Genomic DNA, 16402 nt, shown 5'->3' on the forward strand with positions numbered 1-16402 from the left:
TAAACCATTTTTTACAACCTGAGAGGGGAAAAAATTACTGTAACAAACAGGCTGTCTAGCTGCATGGACTGAAAGTTCCTCCGGTAGGAGGGGAAAAGCTTTCAGGGAAAGATTTTCTGTTCAACTTTTATTCTGATACCTAGCTTTCATGTAAAAGCTCTTACCTTTATTAGTATATTTTCTGGTTTTACATCTCTGTGAAATATTCCATTTCTGCATTCAGTATAGAAGGAAAAATAGAATTACACTTCATTTATTCAAATTCTTGAATCTGAATGTTAACACATTTTATTAATTTCAGAGCTGTCAAATCTCCAAGAGCATACCTGTGAATATGATCCAGGGACTTACATAACTGGTACATATAATGCATAATTTTTTTTTCTGATAATGGGTATCTTCTCCCTGTACAATCAAAGAAATAGGCAAACATGGTTACTGGATGGTACATATCCTCTTTTTTGAAACAAAAATAATCCATTTTTATTTAATGATGTGTGAAAATCCCCTGTAAAAAATAATCTGAAGTAGTCTTAGGAAATATGTAGTGTACCTACAAAACATACCATTTAAAATTCCATATACTGGCCAGGGGCGGTGGCTCACACCTGTAATCCCGGCACTTTGGGAGGCTGAGGTGGGTGGATCACGAGATCAGGAGTTTGAGACCAGCCTGGCCAACATGGTGAAACCCCATGTCTACTAAAAATACAAAAATTTGCCAGGTATGGTAGCGGGTGCCTGTAATCCCAGCTACTTGGGAGGCTGAGGCTGGAGAATCACTTGAACCCAGGAGGTAGAGGTTGCAGCAAGCCGAGATGGCACCATTGCACTCCAGCCTGGGCAACAGGAGCAAAACTCCGTCCAAAAAAAACAATCTGTATAATGGCATGATCTCATTTAAAATTACATAGCACATACATTTTTAAAGGAAAATCCCTTTTTATTTTTCTTTTTGGCAGTTTATAGAGGTTTCTTTTACATCCTCAACTATGTGTTAGTAGCACCATGTAATTTTTAGAATTGTAGTCAAATCTGGGGAAACTGCTAAGTTTCTTTCATATCAGAGCTATAAGATTTCATATTTCAAGTTTTCTATGGAGTGAGTGCTCTTTAATCTTTGAATTGACCATATTCAGAGTATTCCTAGAAGACATCCCGAATGAGATGGCCAGCAATAATGTAACTATTAATACTGGAAGAGACTGCAAAGCATATAAATGTATCCCAGCCAACCCTTAACAAGATTCCAGATATGTCCATGGCTACTTCACGGTTACGCTAAGGCGGGAAATATGACATAGGAGAGGTTAAAATAGAAGAGATGGCAGTCTTAACTTTGTGGTTGAAATATCTTATTTTTGCAAATTTAACAAAATCTATAAACATGGTGGAGACACCGCAAGGGCCTGTTTTGGAAGCCCCGGGCGAGTCAGCTCTATCAGCTGCACAGTGACTCTGCTGCTGCTCTAGCACACATGGTTTTTCTGAGTTTTGAAACAGGTGAAGCAGGTTTGGGAAGTTGCCAATTAAAAAATTAATAAACAACAAACGTTACTGAAGAATGACAGAATTGTTGATAATTTTTTTCCTTTTATTTTTAGTGGAAATGTAGTAATTGTACCTATTCATGGGACCCAGAGAGTGTTATTTTGATCCATACATACAATGTGTAAGGATGAAATCGGGGCAATTAGCACGTGCGTCATCTCCAACATTGGCCACAGCTCTGTGAACATTCAGAGCGCATGTGCTATGGTTTCAGTGGGAACAGCACTGAGCAATCGTCGCACAAGTAGCATGGTCTGACAGCCTCAGCCGGCCTCGGAGGCCTTCCAGGACGCTGTCCTTCAGCCTACGCTGATTATGAAAATGTTAGGAGTCACTCGTCAACCCAGTGTTCCGCTAGGCTTTCCTGTTTATGTGGAGATGTCCACTTTAAAGGGGGATAGATCACAGTTCAAGAAGCAGTTCAACTGCTTTCAGTCTCGGTCCACATGTCTTCTTTCACAGGAGAGGCCGTTTAGCGTGGCTGGCACAGTCCCCCCTGCAGCTGCCCTGTACTCAGCACCTGGGCTGGCTGTGCCTTGGTGCCCGCAGCTTTCTACTGTGTTTGAAGACTTCATACCACACACCCAGCATCACAGTTTACCCCTGTTCCAGAAGATGTCAATTTTACTTGATTTTAATTTTCAAAGTGTGTTTTAAGTTATTAAGTTTTAAATCTGCACAATGACCATGTTCACCTAACAGTCTGGAAATCCGCTTCCTCCCTCCATGAGCACATATACCATTTGACACTTTTGGTCCTAAGTTTACAATTTCTTTTGAAAAATTAAAATTATTCTTTTTCTCTACTTAACAAGAATTATTTTACAAATAATAGAATTTAAATTGTAAAATGTCTAGGTGCAATTAGCTTTTTCTTTTTTTTGGGATGACGTCTCGCACTGTCACCCAGGCTGGAGTGCATTGGTACGATCTCCGCCCGCTGCAACCTTCACCTCCCAGGTTCAAGCGATTCTCCTGCCTCAGCCTCTCAAGTAGCTGGAATTACAGGCACCCGCCACCACTACACCCTGATAATTTTTTTGTATTTTTGGTAGAGACGGGGTTTCACTATGTTGACCAGGCTGGTCTTGCTCCTGACCTCGTGATCCGCCCGCCTCGGCCTCCCGAAGTGCTGGGATTACAGGCTTGAGCCACTGCACCTGGCTGCAATTAACTTTTTTGTGTCATACTATCATCTTTTTATTGTTTCACATGATTTATCATCAATTTTCCAGAATTAAAATCAAAAGAATTAAAAGTAAGACCTTTATCAGCTTTCCCAAGCTGATAATTCTGGAATCTTATTAAACTAATATCTATAACAGATGAAAAGAAAGCAACTTTCCATTCTCCTTCACACACGCAGCAGGATGAAGCTGCTGGAATTTCATCTCATCAGGTGCTCCTGGGTCCTGTGATCAAACCCAGTCTCACTGCCCCCGACTTACCCTGGCACTCAAGACCTCCTTCAACCAATTCCTCTCCACCAAAAGGGTTCTCAGACTCCCACGAGTGGGTTGCTAAGACACATACTGTCCCTCCCCATCTCCACCCACATTTCTGATTCAGAAGGTCTGCAGTGGGGCCTCATAGTCGCCTAACTAGAGCCCAGGTGCAGCTACTAGTCTTGGGTCCTAGCTTCGAGAACCATGCCCCCACCACACCCTTCTTGTTTATCGAATGCTCAGGTGAATTCCCTCATGGACTCTTCTCTGGTTGCTCCCGAAGCTCGCCTGCTTCGTACCTATATTCATGATGTTCCATTCCAGGAACGCCCTTCCCAGCCATGTCCACACATTCAAATCTTACTCGTATCATAAAATTGTCATTAGAGTCATCTGAACTTGAACTTGGGAAACGTGGAATCTTTTAGGAAAAGTCTAATCTATCCAATCTTCATAATCACCTAGAAGTCTTTTAAAAAGCAGATTAAAAAGCCTGTAATCCCAGCACTTTGGGAGGCTGAGGCAGGCGGATCACGAGGTCAGGAGATTGAGACCATCCTGGCTAACACGATGAAACCCCGTCTCTACTAACAATACAAAAAAAAATTAGCCGGGCTAATTTAGTGGTGGTGGGTACCTGTAGTCCCAGCTACTCGGGAGGCTGAGGCAGGAGAATGGCGTGAACCCGGGAGGCGGAGCTTGCAGTGAGCCGAGATCACCCCACTGCACTCCAGCCTGGGCGACAGAGTGAGACTCTGTACCAAAAAAAAAATTTTTTTTTGGTACAGAGTCTCAGGCTAGTCTCAAACTCCTGTGCTCAAGCAATCCTCCCGCCTTGGCCTCCCAAAGTGTTGGGACTACACACGTGAGCCACTGCACCTGGCCCTATGAATTTAACTTGAAACAGTTAAAAAAAAAAAAAAAAAAAGAGCAGAATCAGATACAATTTTGTAAAAGAGTAGCTGCCTCTATAGTCAGATTATGAGGGAAACTAAACCTCCTTTACAGTTTTTCCTTCATAAATTCCAAGACAGGCTTTCCTATTGCAGATGGCATGAGCCCAGAGCCATAAGCACATGCACCCAAATACACAAACTAGGATCGCTGGTGGGCAGCCATTCTCTATTCACCCCAATTACTAACTCACGCCAAAGAAGAATTCAGAGACATTCATCCAGAGAGAGTGGCAGGCAAAGGGCCTTCGCCATCCCTTCCCCAGGCTCCCACACCACTCTTGCCTTCGTGGCACACCCGCAGATTGGCTTGCTCAGGACCTACCCCAAACCCCCATCTAGCATGCCAGGCCTGAACGTCCAAATGACATTCTTCATGCTGCCTTGCAGCTGAGTGTTCCAGATGTGACTTAGGCTCCGCCTAAATGGGAACACTTGGGAAAGATGCTTCTGGCCCAGGTGTGGCAAATGAGAGGATGGAAGGCATCCATTCTGAGGGCATGGATCACGGCTGCCTCCTGATCCTGACAGAAGAGGCATGATTCCAGGCCTGGTAGCTGCAGCAGCTTTATTCTGCAGAGCGTTGTCAGCGGCAGGGCCAGCAGCCTCATCATGGAGAGCAGAGTTGTGAGAAGCAACTTCCTATAGGCCAAGCCCAGAGTCTGCTTCTTCAGTCCTCCCAACAATTCTGGCAATCTATCCATATCACAGAGTAACCCCTCTTGAGTTAATCAGAGAATCGGGGAGGCTGTTATTTGCAACTAAAAGGGAGAACCAACACATCCACCTACAGCACATTTACTCTTTAAACAGCAACTGGAGAATTCCTTCTAAAAAGATGCTACTCAAAGCACAGTCCATGAGCTGATGATGATTCAGGGACTGTTTGTTACTGGTCTAAGAGGAGATGACATAAATTAAGAATAACTGTTTAGGGCTGGGCGCAGTGGCTCACGCCTGTAACCCCAGCACTTTGGGAGGCCGAGGTGGGCGGATCACAAGGTCAAGAGATCGAGACCATCCTGGCCAACATGGTGAAACCCCGTCTCTACTAAAAATACAAAAATTAGCCGGGCGTGGTGGCGCGCACCTGTAGTCCCAGCTACTTGGGAGCCAGAGGCAGGAGAATTGCTTGAATCCGGGAGGCAGAGGTCACAGTGAGCAGAGATCACGCCACTGCACTCCAGCCTGCCAATAGAGTGAGACTCTGTCTCAAAAAAAAAAAAAAAAAAAAAAAAGAATACCTGTTTAGAACCACTTATAGCAATTTGACATGCTGTGACATCTAAGCACGTGATCACTTTTCTGGTAATTCATTTTTACTATATTTTACAAAAATTCTGGTCTGCAATAGATTAGAAATAAAACAACTGGTCTTCTGTGATCGTTTTGGAAACACTGGTCTAAACACCAATTGAAAACCACCTCTCCCTTGCTTTAAAGCCCAATAATGGCTTCCCATTGAACTTAGAGTAATGAAAATTCTTACCCTCACCCTACCAGCCTCATTGATGCCTGCCTACTCCGTTTCCTGCAACTCTCCTCCATGTCCTCCAGCCACATGGGCCTCTTCCCTCACGGTGGCCTCAGGGCCTTTGCACTGGCTGTCCCTCTGCCTGAAGTACTCTATCCTCATCACTCTCTAACACATTGGCCTGTTTTATTCACTGACAGCACTTATCCCTATCTGGAATTCTTGATCATTTTGACTGATATTCTTGATAATTTCTTCATTTGTTTCCTGTCTCTCCTCATCAAGTGTGAGCTCCACATGGGTGGGACCTGTGTCTGCTGTGTTCCCCACCATGTCCCTGCCTCTGGAATAGCCCATGGCACGTCACTGCAAATGGGACATCCTCTCCCGCACCTGTCCAATTCCACCACTCCTCCAGGAAAGCCTTATTTTCCCAGCCCGCGCCGTCTCCGCCTCATCCGACACCTGTTCAACAAAGAGAAGTCTACCCCAGCCATTCCTTTTCTCTTATGATATCACTCTCATATAGTTTATGTGGACACTACACTATATACTCTTTCAGGCTGGGCGCGGTGGCTCACGCCTATAATCCCAGCACTTTGGGAGGCTGAGGAGGGCAGATCACGAGGTCAGGAGTTTGAGACAGCCTGGCCAACATAGTGAAACCCTGTCTGTACTGAAAATACAAAAAATTAGCCAGACGTGGTGGCGGGCACCTGTAATCCCAGCTACTCGGGAGGCTGAGGCAGGAGAATCGCTTGAACCCAGGAGACGGAGGATGCAGTGAGCCGAGATCGTGCCATTGCACTCCAGCCTGGGCAACAGAGTGAGACTCCATCTCAAGAAAAAAAAAAAAAAAGACTATATACTCTTTCAATATAAAAAACATGCATCTGACATGCTGCTTCTTTATCTTCCCAGTTCTTGCCAGACCTTGCACACTGCTGTAAAGCAGACAATTCAATAATGGCTGTGTGGTCGTTCCCTTATTTCATTATTATCTTCTTCTTTAGTCTTTAATAGTGCTCCTCAATATTCTAATAACCTGAGAGCAGCAATTTAAGTCATAAAAATTGCCACTCTGTATCTAAAGCCTTAGTGAGTGATTCAGTTTTCACTAAAGCAGCATCATCATCAACAACTGTAAATAATTAGGTGCCTCTACTCATTTAAGGCACTGAGCTGGGCCCAGAAATAGAGACCCAGGGCAGCAACAGAGCTTAATGCTTAGGATTTCAGAGTCAGGCTTGAGTTTAAGTCCTAGTTCTGCCATTTATTAACAGCTTAATTTTGGATTATTACTTAATCCTTCAAGACTCAACTCCCTCATCTGTAAAATGGGAATCATAATAGTGCCAACCACATAGGGTTGTCATGAGGTCATATGTGTGGTGGTTAAGAACATGCACTCCAGGATCAGGTTATCTAGGTTCAGCCCCAGTTCTACCACTTACTAGGTATATAACCTTGGACAAGCAACTTATCTCCCCATGCCTCAATGTCCTCATGTTTCAAATGAGGATAATAACAGTATCTGGGCCAGGTACAGTGGCTCATGCTTGTAATCCCAGCACTTTGAGAGGCCAAGGCGGGCAGATCACGAGGTCAAGAGATCGAGACCATCCTGGCCAACATGGTGAAACCTGTCTCTACTAAAAATACAAAACTTAGCCAGGCGCGGTGGCTCACGCCTGTAATCCCAGCACTTTGGGAGGTCAAGGTGGGCGGATCACCTGAGGTCGGGAGTTCAAGACCAGCCTGACCAACATAGAAAAACCCCATCTCTATTAAAAATACAAAATTAGCTGGGGTGGTGGCGCATGCCTGTAATCCCAGCTACTTGGGAGGCTAAGGCAGGAGAATCACTTGAACCCGGGAGGCAGAGGCTGCAGTGAGCCGAGATCACGCCATTGCACTCCAGCCTGGGCAAAAAGAGTAAAACTCCATCTCAAAAAAAAAAAAAAAAAAAAAATTAGCTGGGCATGGTGGCATGCTCCTGTAGTCCCAGCTGCTTGGGAGGCTGAGGCAGGAGAACTGCTTGAACCCACGAGGTGGAAGTTGCAGTGAGCAGAAATCGTGCCACTGCACTCCAGCCTGGTGACAGAGTGAGACTCCATCTTAAAAAAATAAAAAGTAACCGTATATGCCTGACAGGGTTGTTGGAAGGTTAAAATGAGTTAATTCCTATAAAGTATTAAGAACAGTGCCTGGCCATATGGGTACCATTCATGAACTGTTAGCTATTATCATTATATTTCATCAATTCTAGGACAGCCTTTTTTTTCAAATTTTACCAACTCTAAAATCAGGATGCATATTTCAATATTTACTACCCTACAAGCACTGTTGGCCACTCTCCTTACATTTTAAGATCTCTGAACCTAGGATGCTCCGTATTGCTCACAGCATCTCAGAGTTGGTGCACTGAACACACTGCCTGGCCTACGGAAGACAATATTTATATAATGAACGGAGGTCTACTGCGAGGTCTGTTTTCTACAATCGCTGTAGACAGTTATTGAAAGAAATAGATTCAATTTCTTCAATTATACAATTCCTCTACTACTGAAAATACATATAAATGTATCCTAAAAATACATATATCCTAAGGCTGGGCGCAGTGGCTCACGCCTATAATCCCAGCACTTTGGGAGGCCGAGAAAGGTGGATCACAAGGTCAAGGAGATTGAGACCATCCTGGCTAACAAGGTGAAACCTCGTCTCTACTAAAAATACAAAACAATTGGCTGGGCGCGGTGGCTCATGCCTGTAATCCTAGCACTTTGGGAGGCCGAGACAGGCAGATCACGAGGTCAAGAGATCAAGGCCATCCTGGCCAACATGGTGAAACCCCGTCAGTACTAAAAATACAAAAAAATAGCTGGGCGTGGTGGCATGCGCCTGTAGTCCCAGCTACTCGGGAGGCTAAGGCAGGAGAATCGCTTAAACCTGGGAGGCAGAGGTTGCAGTGAGCTGATTGCACCATTACACTCAGCCTGGCAACAGAGCGAGACTCCGCCTAAAAAAAAAAAAAAAAAAAAAAAAATTAGCCAAGTATGGTAGCACATGCCTGTAGTCCCACCTACTTGGGAGGCTGAGGCAGGAGAATCTCTTGAACCTGGGAGGCAGAGGTTGCAGTGAGCTGAGATTGCACCACTGGCAGAGTGAGACTCTGTCTCAAAAAAAAAAAAAAAATATATATATATATATATATATATATAAAAACAAAGCTTTCTCAAGCGTCTAAACACACAGCAACTTGCCAAAAATTCTCCCTTCTTGTTGACTTTTATTTTTATTTTTTTATTTTCTCTTGAGATGGAGTCTCGCTGTGATGTCTAGGCTGGAGTGCAGTGGCACGATCTCGGCTCACTGCAACTTCTGCCTCCCGGCTTCAAGTGATTCTCCTGCCTCAGCCTCCCAAGTAGCTGGGACTACAGACACATGCCACCACGCCCGGCTAATTTGTTTTGTATTTTTAGCAGAGACAAGGTTTCGCCATATTGGCCAGGTTGGTCTTGAACTCCTGACCTCAAGTGATCCACCTGCCTCAGCCTCCCAAAGTGCTGGGATTACAGGCATAAACCACCACGCCCGGCCTTTTTTATTTTTTTTATTTTATTATTATTATTTTTTGAGACGGAGTCTCGCTCTGTTGCCCAGGCTGGAGTGCAGTGGCATGATCTTGGCTCACTGCAAGCTCCACCTCTTGTTATGCCATCTCCTGCCTCAGCCTCCCAAGTAGCTGGGACTACAGGCGCCCGCCACCACGCCTGGCTAATTTTTTTGTATTTTTAATAGAGACGGGGTTTCACTGTGTTAGCCAGGATGGTCTCGATCTCCTGACCTCGTGATCCGCCCACCTCAGCCTCCCAAAGTGCTGAGATTACAGGCATGAGCCACCGCGCCCAGCCCCCCGCCTTTATTTTTATTTTTTGAGACAGAGTCTCGCTCTGTCGCCCAGGCTGGAGTGCAGTGGAACGATCTCAGCTCACTGCAACCTCCGCCTCCTAGGTTCAATCGATTCTCCTGCCTCAGCCTCCTGAGTAGGTGGGACTACAGGCACACACCACCATGCCTGGCTAATTTTTTTGTGTGTATTTTTTAGTAGAGACAGGGTTTCACCTTGTTAGTCAGGCTGGTCTTGAACTCCTGACCTCAAGTGATCCAACCGCACTGGCCTCCCTCCTAAAGTGCTAGGATTATAGGCATGAGCCACTGCACCCAGCTTTATATACATCAACTTTTATGGATGTAGAAAAACTTGGCTACTTATGCTATTTATTTCGTTAGTAATTTACTATCACACACATATTTTAAGTCACATATAAGATAAATATTGATATAATGCTTTCTCCACTATCCAACTTCATAAAAACAATTTTATTTGAACTCTTCATGTATATCTTCAACATCAGTGTCTTCTTCATCACAAAAATAGTTTATCAATCTAAAAATTTTCCATAGCACATCATCTTCAGTTTGGCCCAAATTGTAAGATAATACACCATCTAAATCATCTATGATGCTGTCACTAAAATTCTATTCCAAGTCATAAGTAGTCACTCATGTGACAGTAGGACAGTTGTTTTTCATCTTCCTCTAGGTATAATGTGATTTGTAAAACATAACACTTGCTACTTTACTTTCTTAGTGAGATATACAAGGTTCATTTGTTCTGACATCTAACACAACCATTAGGTCAGACCCCCAGGAACAATTGGCTAAGTGTGGGCCAGCCTCTCCTTTTCTCCTGTTCCCCTCAGGCAACCTCTATAAGTATCTCAAACCAGCCCTGACTGAGGTCACCTCAGGCAAACACGCTCTCTTAAACAGTGCTTTATTGTTCAGAAGAAGGGAATGAACGAGCATCCTGGAAAATGGTAGGAGCTTCCCTCACGTGCAGGGGAGTATTCTGGAGGGAGAGCTCTGCCTTAAGAGGCATGGAACAGAATGTCGAGCAACAGCAGATCTGGGGAGCAGAGAGGCCCCCAAGCCAGCGGGGCTGCACACACATGCCCACGGTGGGGCTGGCTGCAGGCGCTCTGCAGCAGAGCTGCCCCTGCTGCCTCCCGCCACTCTCCCCCAGATCACATGGGCACCCAGAGGGCCTGGGGCTTCCTTTCTTGTTTGCAGCCATGTTCTGAGTAGATGAGCAGTCAGAAAAATGCCTCCTGGTGAATGAAGTGACCCTGTACTGTGTATTGTATATAACTACAGCACTATGATGACTAATGATGTTGAGAACAACTAAGCATATATGAATTACAAGCCTTAAAAGAGGATCTTAGGTTAGCCTTCAAATTATTCTACGTACCTCGTATTAGCTCATAAATATTCATGTCCATAAATTCACATATTAGTGCAAGAGAACCAGATTTTCTGTCACTGAAGAAGAAAGCAAGTTTTTAAAATAAATTTTCTGGCCTTAATCAGAAAATATAATCCAATATTTAATTCATTTGTAAACATTTCTAGTAAACATAAGGCACTCTCACATCAAATACTACAGTGTAATTGCTGAAACAGTAAAGGTTTTGATTTTAAATCAGTATTTCAGATAAAATTAACTAAAAATACTAGCAAAACCCAACTTTGAACAAAATTCTAGAAGTTGAAAACAGATATGTCTTGAAAATACATAATTAATTATCAGCAGAAAGAAGAAAAAGGTTGGGGAGTTGGGTAAGCAAAACAATAGAAGAGGCCAGGCGTGGTGGCTCACGCCTGTAATCCCAACGCTTTGGGAGCCCAAGTGGTCGATCACTTCAGGTTAGGAGTTTGAGACCAGCCTGGCCAACATGGTGAAACCCCATCTCTACTAAAAATACAAAAGCTGGGCGTGGTGGCGTGTGCCTGTAGTCTCAGCTGCTTGGGAGGCTGAAGGAGGAGAATAGCTTAAACCCGGGAGGCGGAGGTTGCAGTGAGCTGAGATCGCACCACTGTACTCCAGCCTGGGCAACAGAGTGAGACCCTGTCTCAAAAAAAAAAGAAAGAAAGAAAGAAAGAAAATTCATTCGTGCTTCATGACTGCAAATTTAATTTTCATTTAGCTAAATTCCTTCCATGTAATTGGGATAAATCACAATGGAAGAGTAAAAACCAAAAACCAGTCAGGGGAAAAAGAGAAAAACGAGTCACATCACAAGGGTGTGATATCACCGCTGACAGAGAATGGGGACAGAGACTGCTGGCTGAGCCACCAACTTCTCCTGAGTTCAAGCAGGCCCTTAAAGGGTTCCCAGAGTCCTGAGCAAGAGCCTGCATCACCCCAGACCCTACTCTGGGTGCCTCCAATCTGGCTGGAAGGGGTCTCGGTTGTTACGAGGCCCATGTGAGATTCTGGACAGAGTACTTTGTAAAGTGCGTGGAAAGTGCATGACGTGCATGCAGTGTTGAGACTATTACATACAAACTGCAGTCTCTGGACCTGGCCCAAACTGACTTCTAACAACGCTACAGGTCAGGAACCCACACAGTTATAACAAGACATTTCATTTTGAGTTTAAAACTGTTTCATTCTCTGATTAAAATCTACCAGACTTTAACTGGCAGTGGAGTTTAACTGGAGTTCCTTGGCCGATCTTACAGGCCAGGCTCCCTCCGGAGCCACAGCGAAGCTTCTACACTGAGGTGCACCCTCTCAGAGTGTCGGTGCCATTCTAGCCCACAGCAAAGAAGGTCCCAAAACCCTGTAGCCTGACTCCCTGGTTCAGTGAGGTCTGTAAGCACAGCACAGAGCTGTCAGGAAGAAGGCTTCCCAGGCTCAGGCAGGCACCGAGAGACAAGCTGTGCTCTGCCTTTTTGATTGATAGATAAGCCTTATGGAAACTATTCTATAATTAGAACAGAAATGAAAAATCCCCAGAAATGTTATCAATTACAGTAAGAAAGACCAGGAGACTGTTCAGAAATGGCAACTGGCAGGGACAGAGTGAGAATGTACAATCCCTGAAATAACACAAACAGTGCTTTCCCAGTAGGTCAAAATTCACACTCAAGACCTCAGCAGCCTAACTGAGCTCCAGGAGATGAAGTGTTTGCATGATGGATGCTTTTATGATGTAGAGTCACCTAAATGAAGGCATTTCCACATTAATTAAGAATGAGATGCTGGCCGGGCACAGTGGCTCATGCTCGTAATCCCAGCATTTTGGGAGACCAAGGTGAGCGGATAACCTGAGGTCAGGAGTTTGAAACCAACCTGGCCAACATGGTGAAACCCCATCTCTACTAAAAATACAAAAATTAGCTGGGCGTGGTGGTGGGTGCCTGTGATCCCAGCTACTCGGGAGGCTGAGGCAGGAGATGGCTTGAACCAGGGAGGCAGAGTTTTTTGTGAGCCGAGATCACGCCACTGCACTCCAGCCTGGGTGACAGAGAGAGAGACTCCTTCTTAAAAAATAATAATAATAAAAAAGAATCAGATGCACATTTTTCCAAATAAAAATGTGATGTAAGATGAAGTAAAAATGGTTACTCTCTGAGCTACAAAGTAAATATTCAAAATGTCTACCATGGTTTTCTTTCTTAAAAAGAGATTATTTTCATCAAATTTAGATAACTTTTCAAGCTCCAAATATACTTACAAAACCACTTCATGCAACATAAGAATGTTTGGGTGCGGATTCAGGCGCCTCAGTGCTTGGATCTCTCGGAGGCTGTTGACTTGCTCAATACTATTGTGTAGGTAAAAATGGATAGCTCATTCACAGTTTAGGTCAACTTCAAAATTAGAGTTACTTATTATCCAGGATCACAATTTTAAAACTCACAAATATTTCAAGCAAGTTAATCAGGTTTTATTTCTCCCATTAGAAACTGAAGTTAAGTATACCTCATTGCTGCATTAAAAAATCAAGGATCTTATAGCTAGAACATATGTTAAAATTTTTCCCATCTAAGATTCTGAAAGAATACTTGGTAGTTTATTTTACATATTAACATACATAAAAATAGACATTAAAACTTATGATTAAATTTATTAATAAGATTAATAATTAAGATTTAGTCTTCAGTTTATAGATACACTATCTGAAAATGAGCATTTCAAAGTTCCAAGAAAAGACCCACCCCTCCTTTTTTTTTTTTTTTTTTGAGACAAAGCCTCACTGTCATCCAGGCTGGAGTGCAATGGTGCAATCATGTCTCACTGAAGCCTCAACCTTCCAGGCTCAGGTGATCCTCCCACCTTAGCCTCCTGAGTAGCTGGGACCACAGGTGCATCCCACTATGCCCTCTCAAACTCCCAGGCTCAAATGATCTGCCCGCCTCAGCCACCCAAAGTACTGTGATTACAAGCGTGAGCCACTGTGCCCGGCCTCTTTCTTATCTTTAATGATGCTGTACTCTTTTTGATTTCTTTTTTTTTTTTTTTGAAATGGAGTTTCCCTCTTGTTGCCCAGGCTGGAGTGCAACGGTGTGATCTTGGCTCACTGCAACCTCTGCCTCCCACGTTCAAGCGATTCTCCTGCCTCAGCCTCCCAAGTAGGTGGGATTATAGGCACCCGCCACCATGCCTGGCTAATTTTTTTATTTTTAGTAGAGATGGAGTTCACCATGTTGGCCAGGCTGGTCTCAAACCCCTGACCTCAGGTGATCCACCCACCTTGGCCTCCCAAAGTGCGGGGATTACAGGTGTGAGCTACCACGCCCGGCCCTCTTTTCCATTTCATTCTCTTGGCGACAAGCATTCTCTTGGCAGGTGTGCCTTATTGCAGGCTCTTCTTTATGAAGACTGCTCTGCCAATACAAATCATGCCAATACAGTGCAATCAGGCCCAAGGCCTGAGGCTAGCTATCACTGCCCTCTAGACAGACCTCTTTTGAGAATGCCACTTCACCACGGTAGGCCCATGGGGTCACACCTAATTGAATAATTCAATTCACCAGAAATTTTCATCTCAGGGGCTCCAAAAGGAACTAATTGTGGGACTATTTTTTCAACTGGCAAATTCTGTTCTATCAACTTTTAACATATATTGGAAAGCTCAACATTTGTTTGGTTATTTGAAGAGTACCCAGTAGTAGTATAGGTGTAGTTTTAAATCAGTATGGCTGAGGCCAGGCATGTTCGCTCATGCCTGTAATCCCAGCACTTTGGGAGGCCAAGGCAGGTGGATCACCTGAGGTCAGGAGTTCCAGACCAGCCTGGCCAACATGGTGAAACCCCGTCTCTACTAAAAATACAAAAATCAGCCGGGCGCAGTGGCACGTGCCTGTAATCCCAGCCACTTGGGAGGCTGAGGCAGGAGAATCGCTTGAACCCAGGAGGTGGAGGCTGCAGTAAGCCAAGATTGTGCCATTGCACTCCAGCCTGGGCAACAGAGTGAGATTCCACCTCAAAAAATAAATAAATAAATATGTCTGAATATTTTAAGTCACTCTCATGTTAGCCAACAAATAGAAGCCTGATATTTAAGAAGAGCCTGAAAACAGAGTAGCCTGAAGAGCCTAAGAATATTTTTGGACTAAAAGTTCTAGCCCCCATTTTCATTTGTATCCTGTATTTCCTCCCTCACATCCAAGTTGGTATTCAAAGTGTTAGCAACTCGCACCCCAGGTCCACAACCAATCAGAAAAGACACAGCCCACCATGCTAGAGCTGGGTCCTCAAAGTAGCCAGAACTAGGGAGTGCTGAACAAGGGGGCCAGGCGAGACTCAGGAGGGTCAGGACAGCAGCTATTTACCAATGAATACAAATCATTCAATATTCTACAACGCACAGAACAGAAAAAAAAAATTCCAGACCAAAATGCCAACAGTGTTGAGATAGAGAAATCCTGCTTCAGGTGGAAAGAGCAAGAAGCTAACAAGCTAGCAGTAGTTCCAATTTTTGAACACCCGATCTGAAAAACTTAGTTTTTAGAACTGGGCAGCCAAACAGCCATACTATTTACACAAATATCCACTCTTCTCCTCTGTAATAGGAAAACCAGTTATCACACCCCAAAACATATTTTGCTTATTGTAGATAGGATTCTTTCATGTCTCCACAGGCATTCACTGAGAAATAATGAACTAAGACAAACATTTAGAAAGGCACATTTTCCTGGATATTGCTAGATATCAGGATCTAGCAATTGTTCAAATAACAGTGCTTAATAAAATTCAAATCAACTCTGTCCCCTCTTTTAAAATCAAGAAAAAAAAAAATCTAAAAAAACCTGGAAGTAAACTACTTTTCTTTGCCTTGGAGTTGCGTTGAATTTTGTTGTCAGGTGACACTGAGTTTGTTTTTGTTTATTGTTCTGTTGGAAACAAAATACCACAGAACTGAATGTAAGAGGAATGTAGGCAGCGTTTGCTCCAAAAAGAACCAGATGACATTTACCGTAAGTGGAATCTACAAATGGAACAAATTATGATCACCAGGACTCACACTTTTAAAAAAAATTTAAAGATCGGCTGGGCGCGGTGGCTCATGCCTGTAATCCCAGCACTTTGGGAGGCCGAGGCGGGCGGATCATGAGGTCAGGAGATCGAGACCATCCTGGCTAACACAGTGAAACTCCGTCTCTACTAAAAAATACAAAAAATTAGCCGGGCATGGTGGCGGGTGCCTGTAGTCCCAGCTACTCTGGAGGCTGAGGCAGGAGAATGGCGTAAACCTGGGAGGTGGAGCTTGCACTGAGCCGAAATCACGCCACTGCACTCCAGCCTGGGCGACAGTGTGAGATTCCGTCTCAAAAAAAAAAAAAAAAAAAAAATTATTTAAAGATCAACTATGAAATTTCAACATTTCATTTTATTGGATGAATTTTATGGAAAATAAGTTTATCTAACCAATACAATCTATATGAAGAAAGTCCTCAAAGTGAAGGGGAGGAAGAAATGATTATATTAATATTAGACAAAATAGACTGCAAAATAAGGATTACTACTACTTATGATTTCATGATGATAAAAAAAAGAGTCAATACATTAGGAAGCAATGACAATTGTAAATGTGTATGTGTCAAATAAGAGAATTTTTTTT

At 43.8% G+C, this 16402-nt stretch overlaps 1 protein-coding gene across 13 annotated transcripts in view; it reads right to left on the reverse strand.

Annotated features, from left to right (window-relative positions):
• The window catches only part of MOK (MOK protein kinase), an 89288-nt gene that overhangs the window by 35559 nt on the left and 37327 nt on the right, over nucleotides 1-16402 (reverse strand). For 8 of the 13 annotated variants that reach the window (XR_010137030.1, XM_024231817.3, XM_024231816.3 and 5 more), the window contains 4 exons: nucleotides 13013-13102; nucleotides 10741-10811; nucleotides 327-405; nucleotides 165-213 (listed from right to left, as the gene is read on the reverse strand). Coding sequence is in view for 11 of the 13 variants with exons in the window: in XM_024231817.3 (XP_024087585.1) it covers nucleotides 165-213; nucleotides 327-405; nucleotides 10741-10811; nucleotides 13013-13102 (289 nt within the window). In the remaining 2 variants the exon portion in view is untranslated. The remainder of the gene's footprint in view (nucleotides 1-164; nucleotides 214-326; nucleotides 406-10740; nucleotides 10812-13012; nucleotides 13103-16402) is intronic. The other 5 variants (XM_024231821.3, XM_024231820.3, XM_054530569.2 and 2 more) reach the window with 3 other exon arrangements.

This window comes from Pongo abelii, chromosome 15 (genome assembly GCF_028885655.2).
Source record: "Pongo abelii isolate AG06213 chromosome 15, NHGRI_mPonAbe1-v2.0_pri, whole genome shotgun sequence".
Lineage (NCBI taxonomy): Eukaryota > Metazoa > Chordata > Mammalia > Primates > Hominidae > Pongo > Pongo abelii.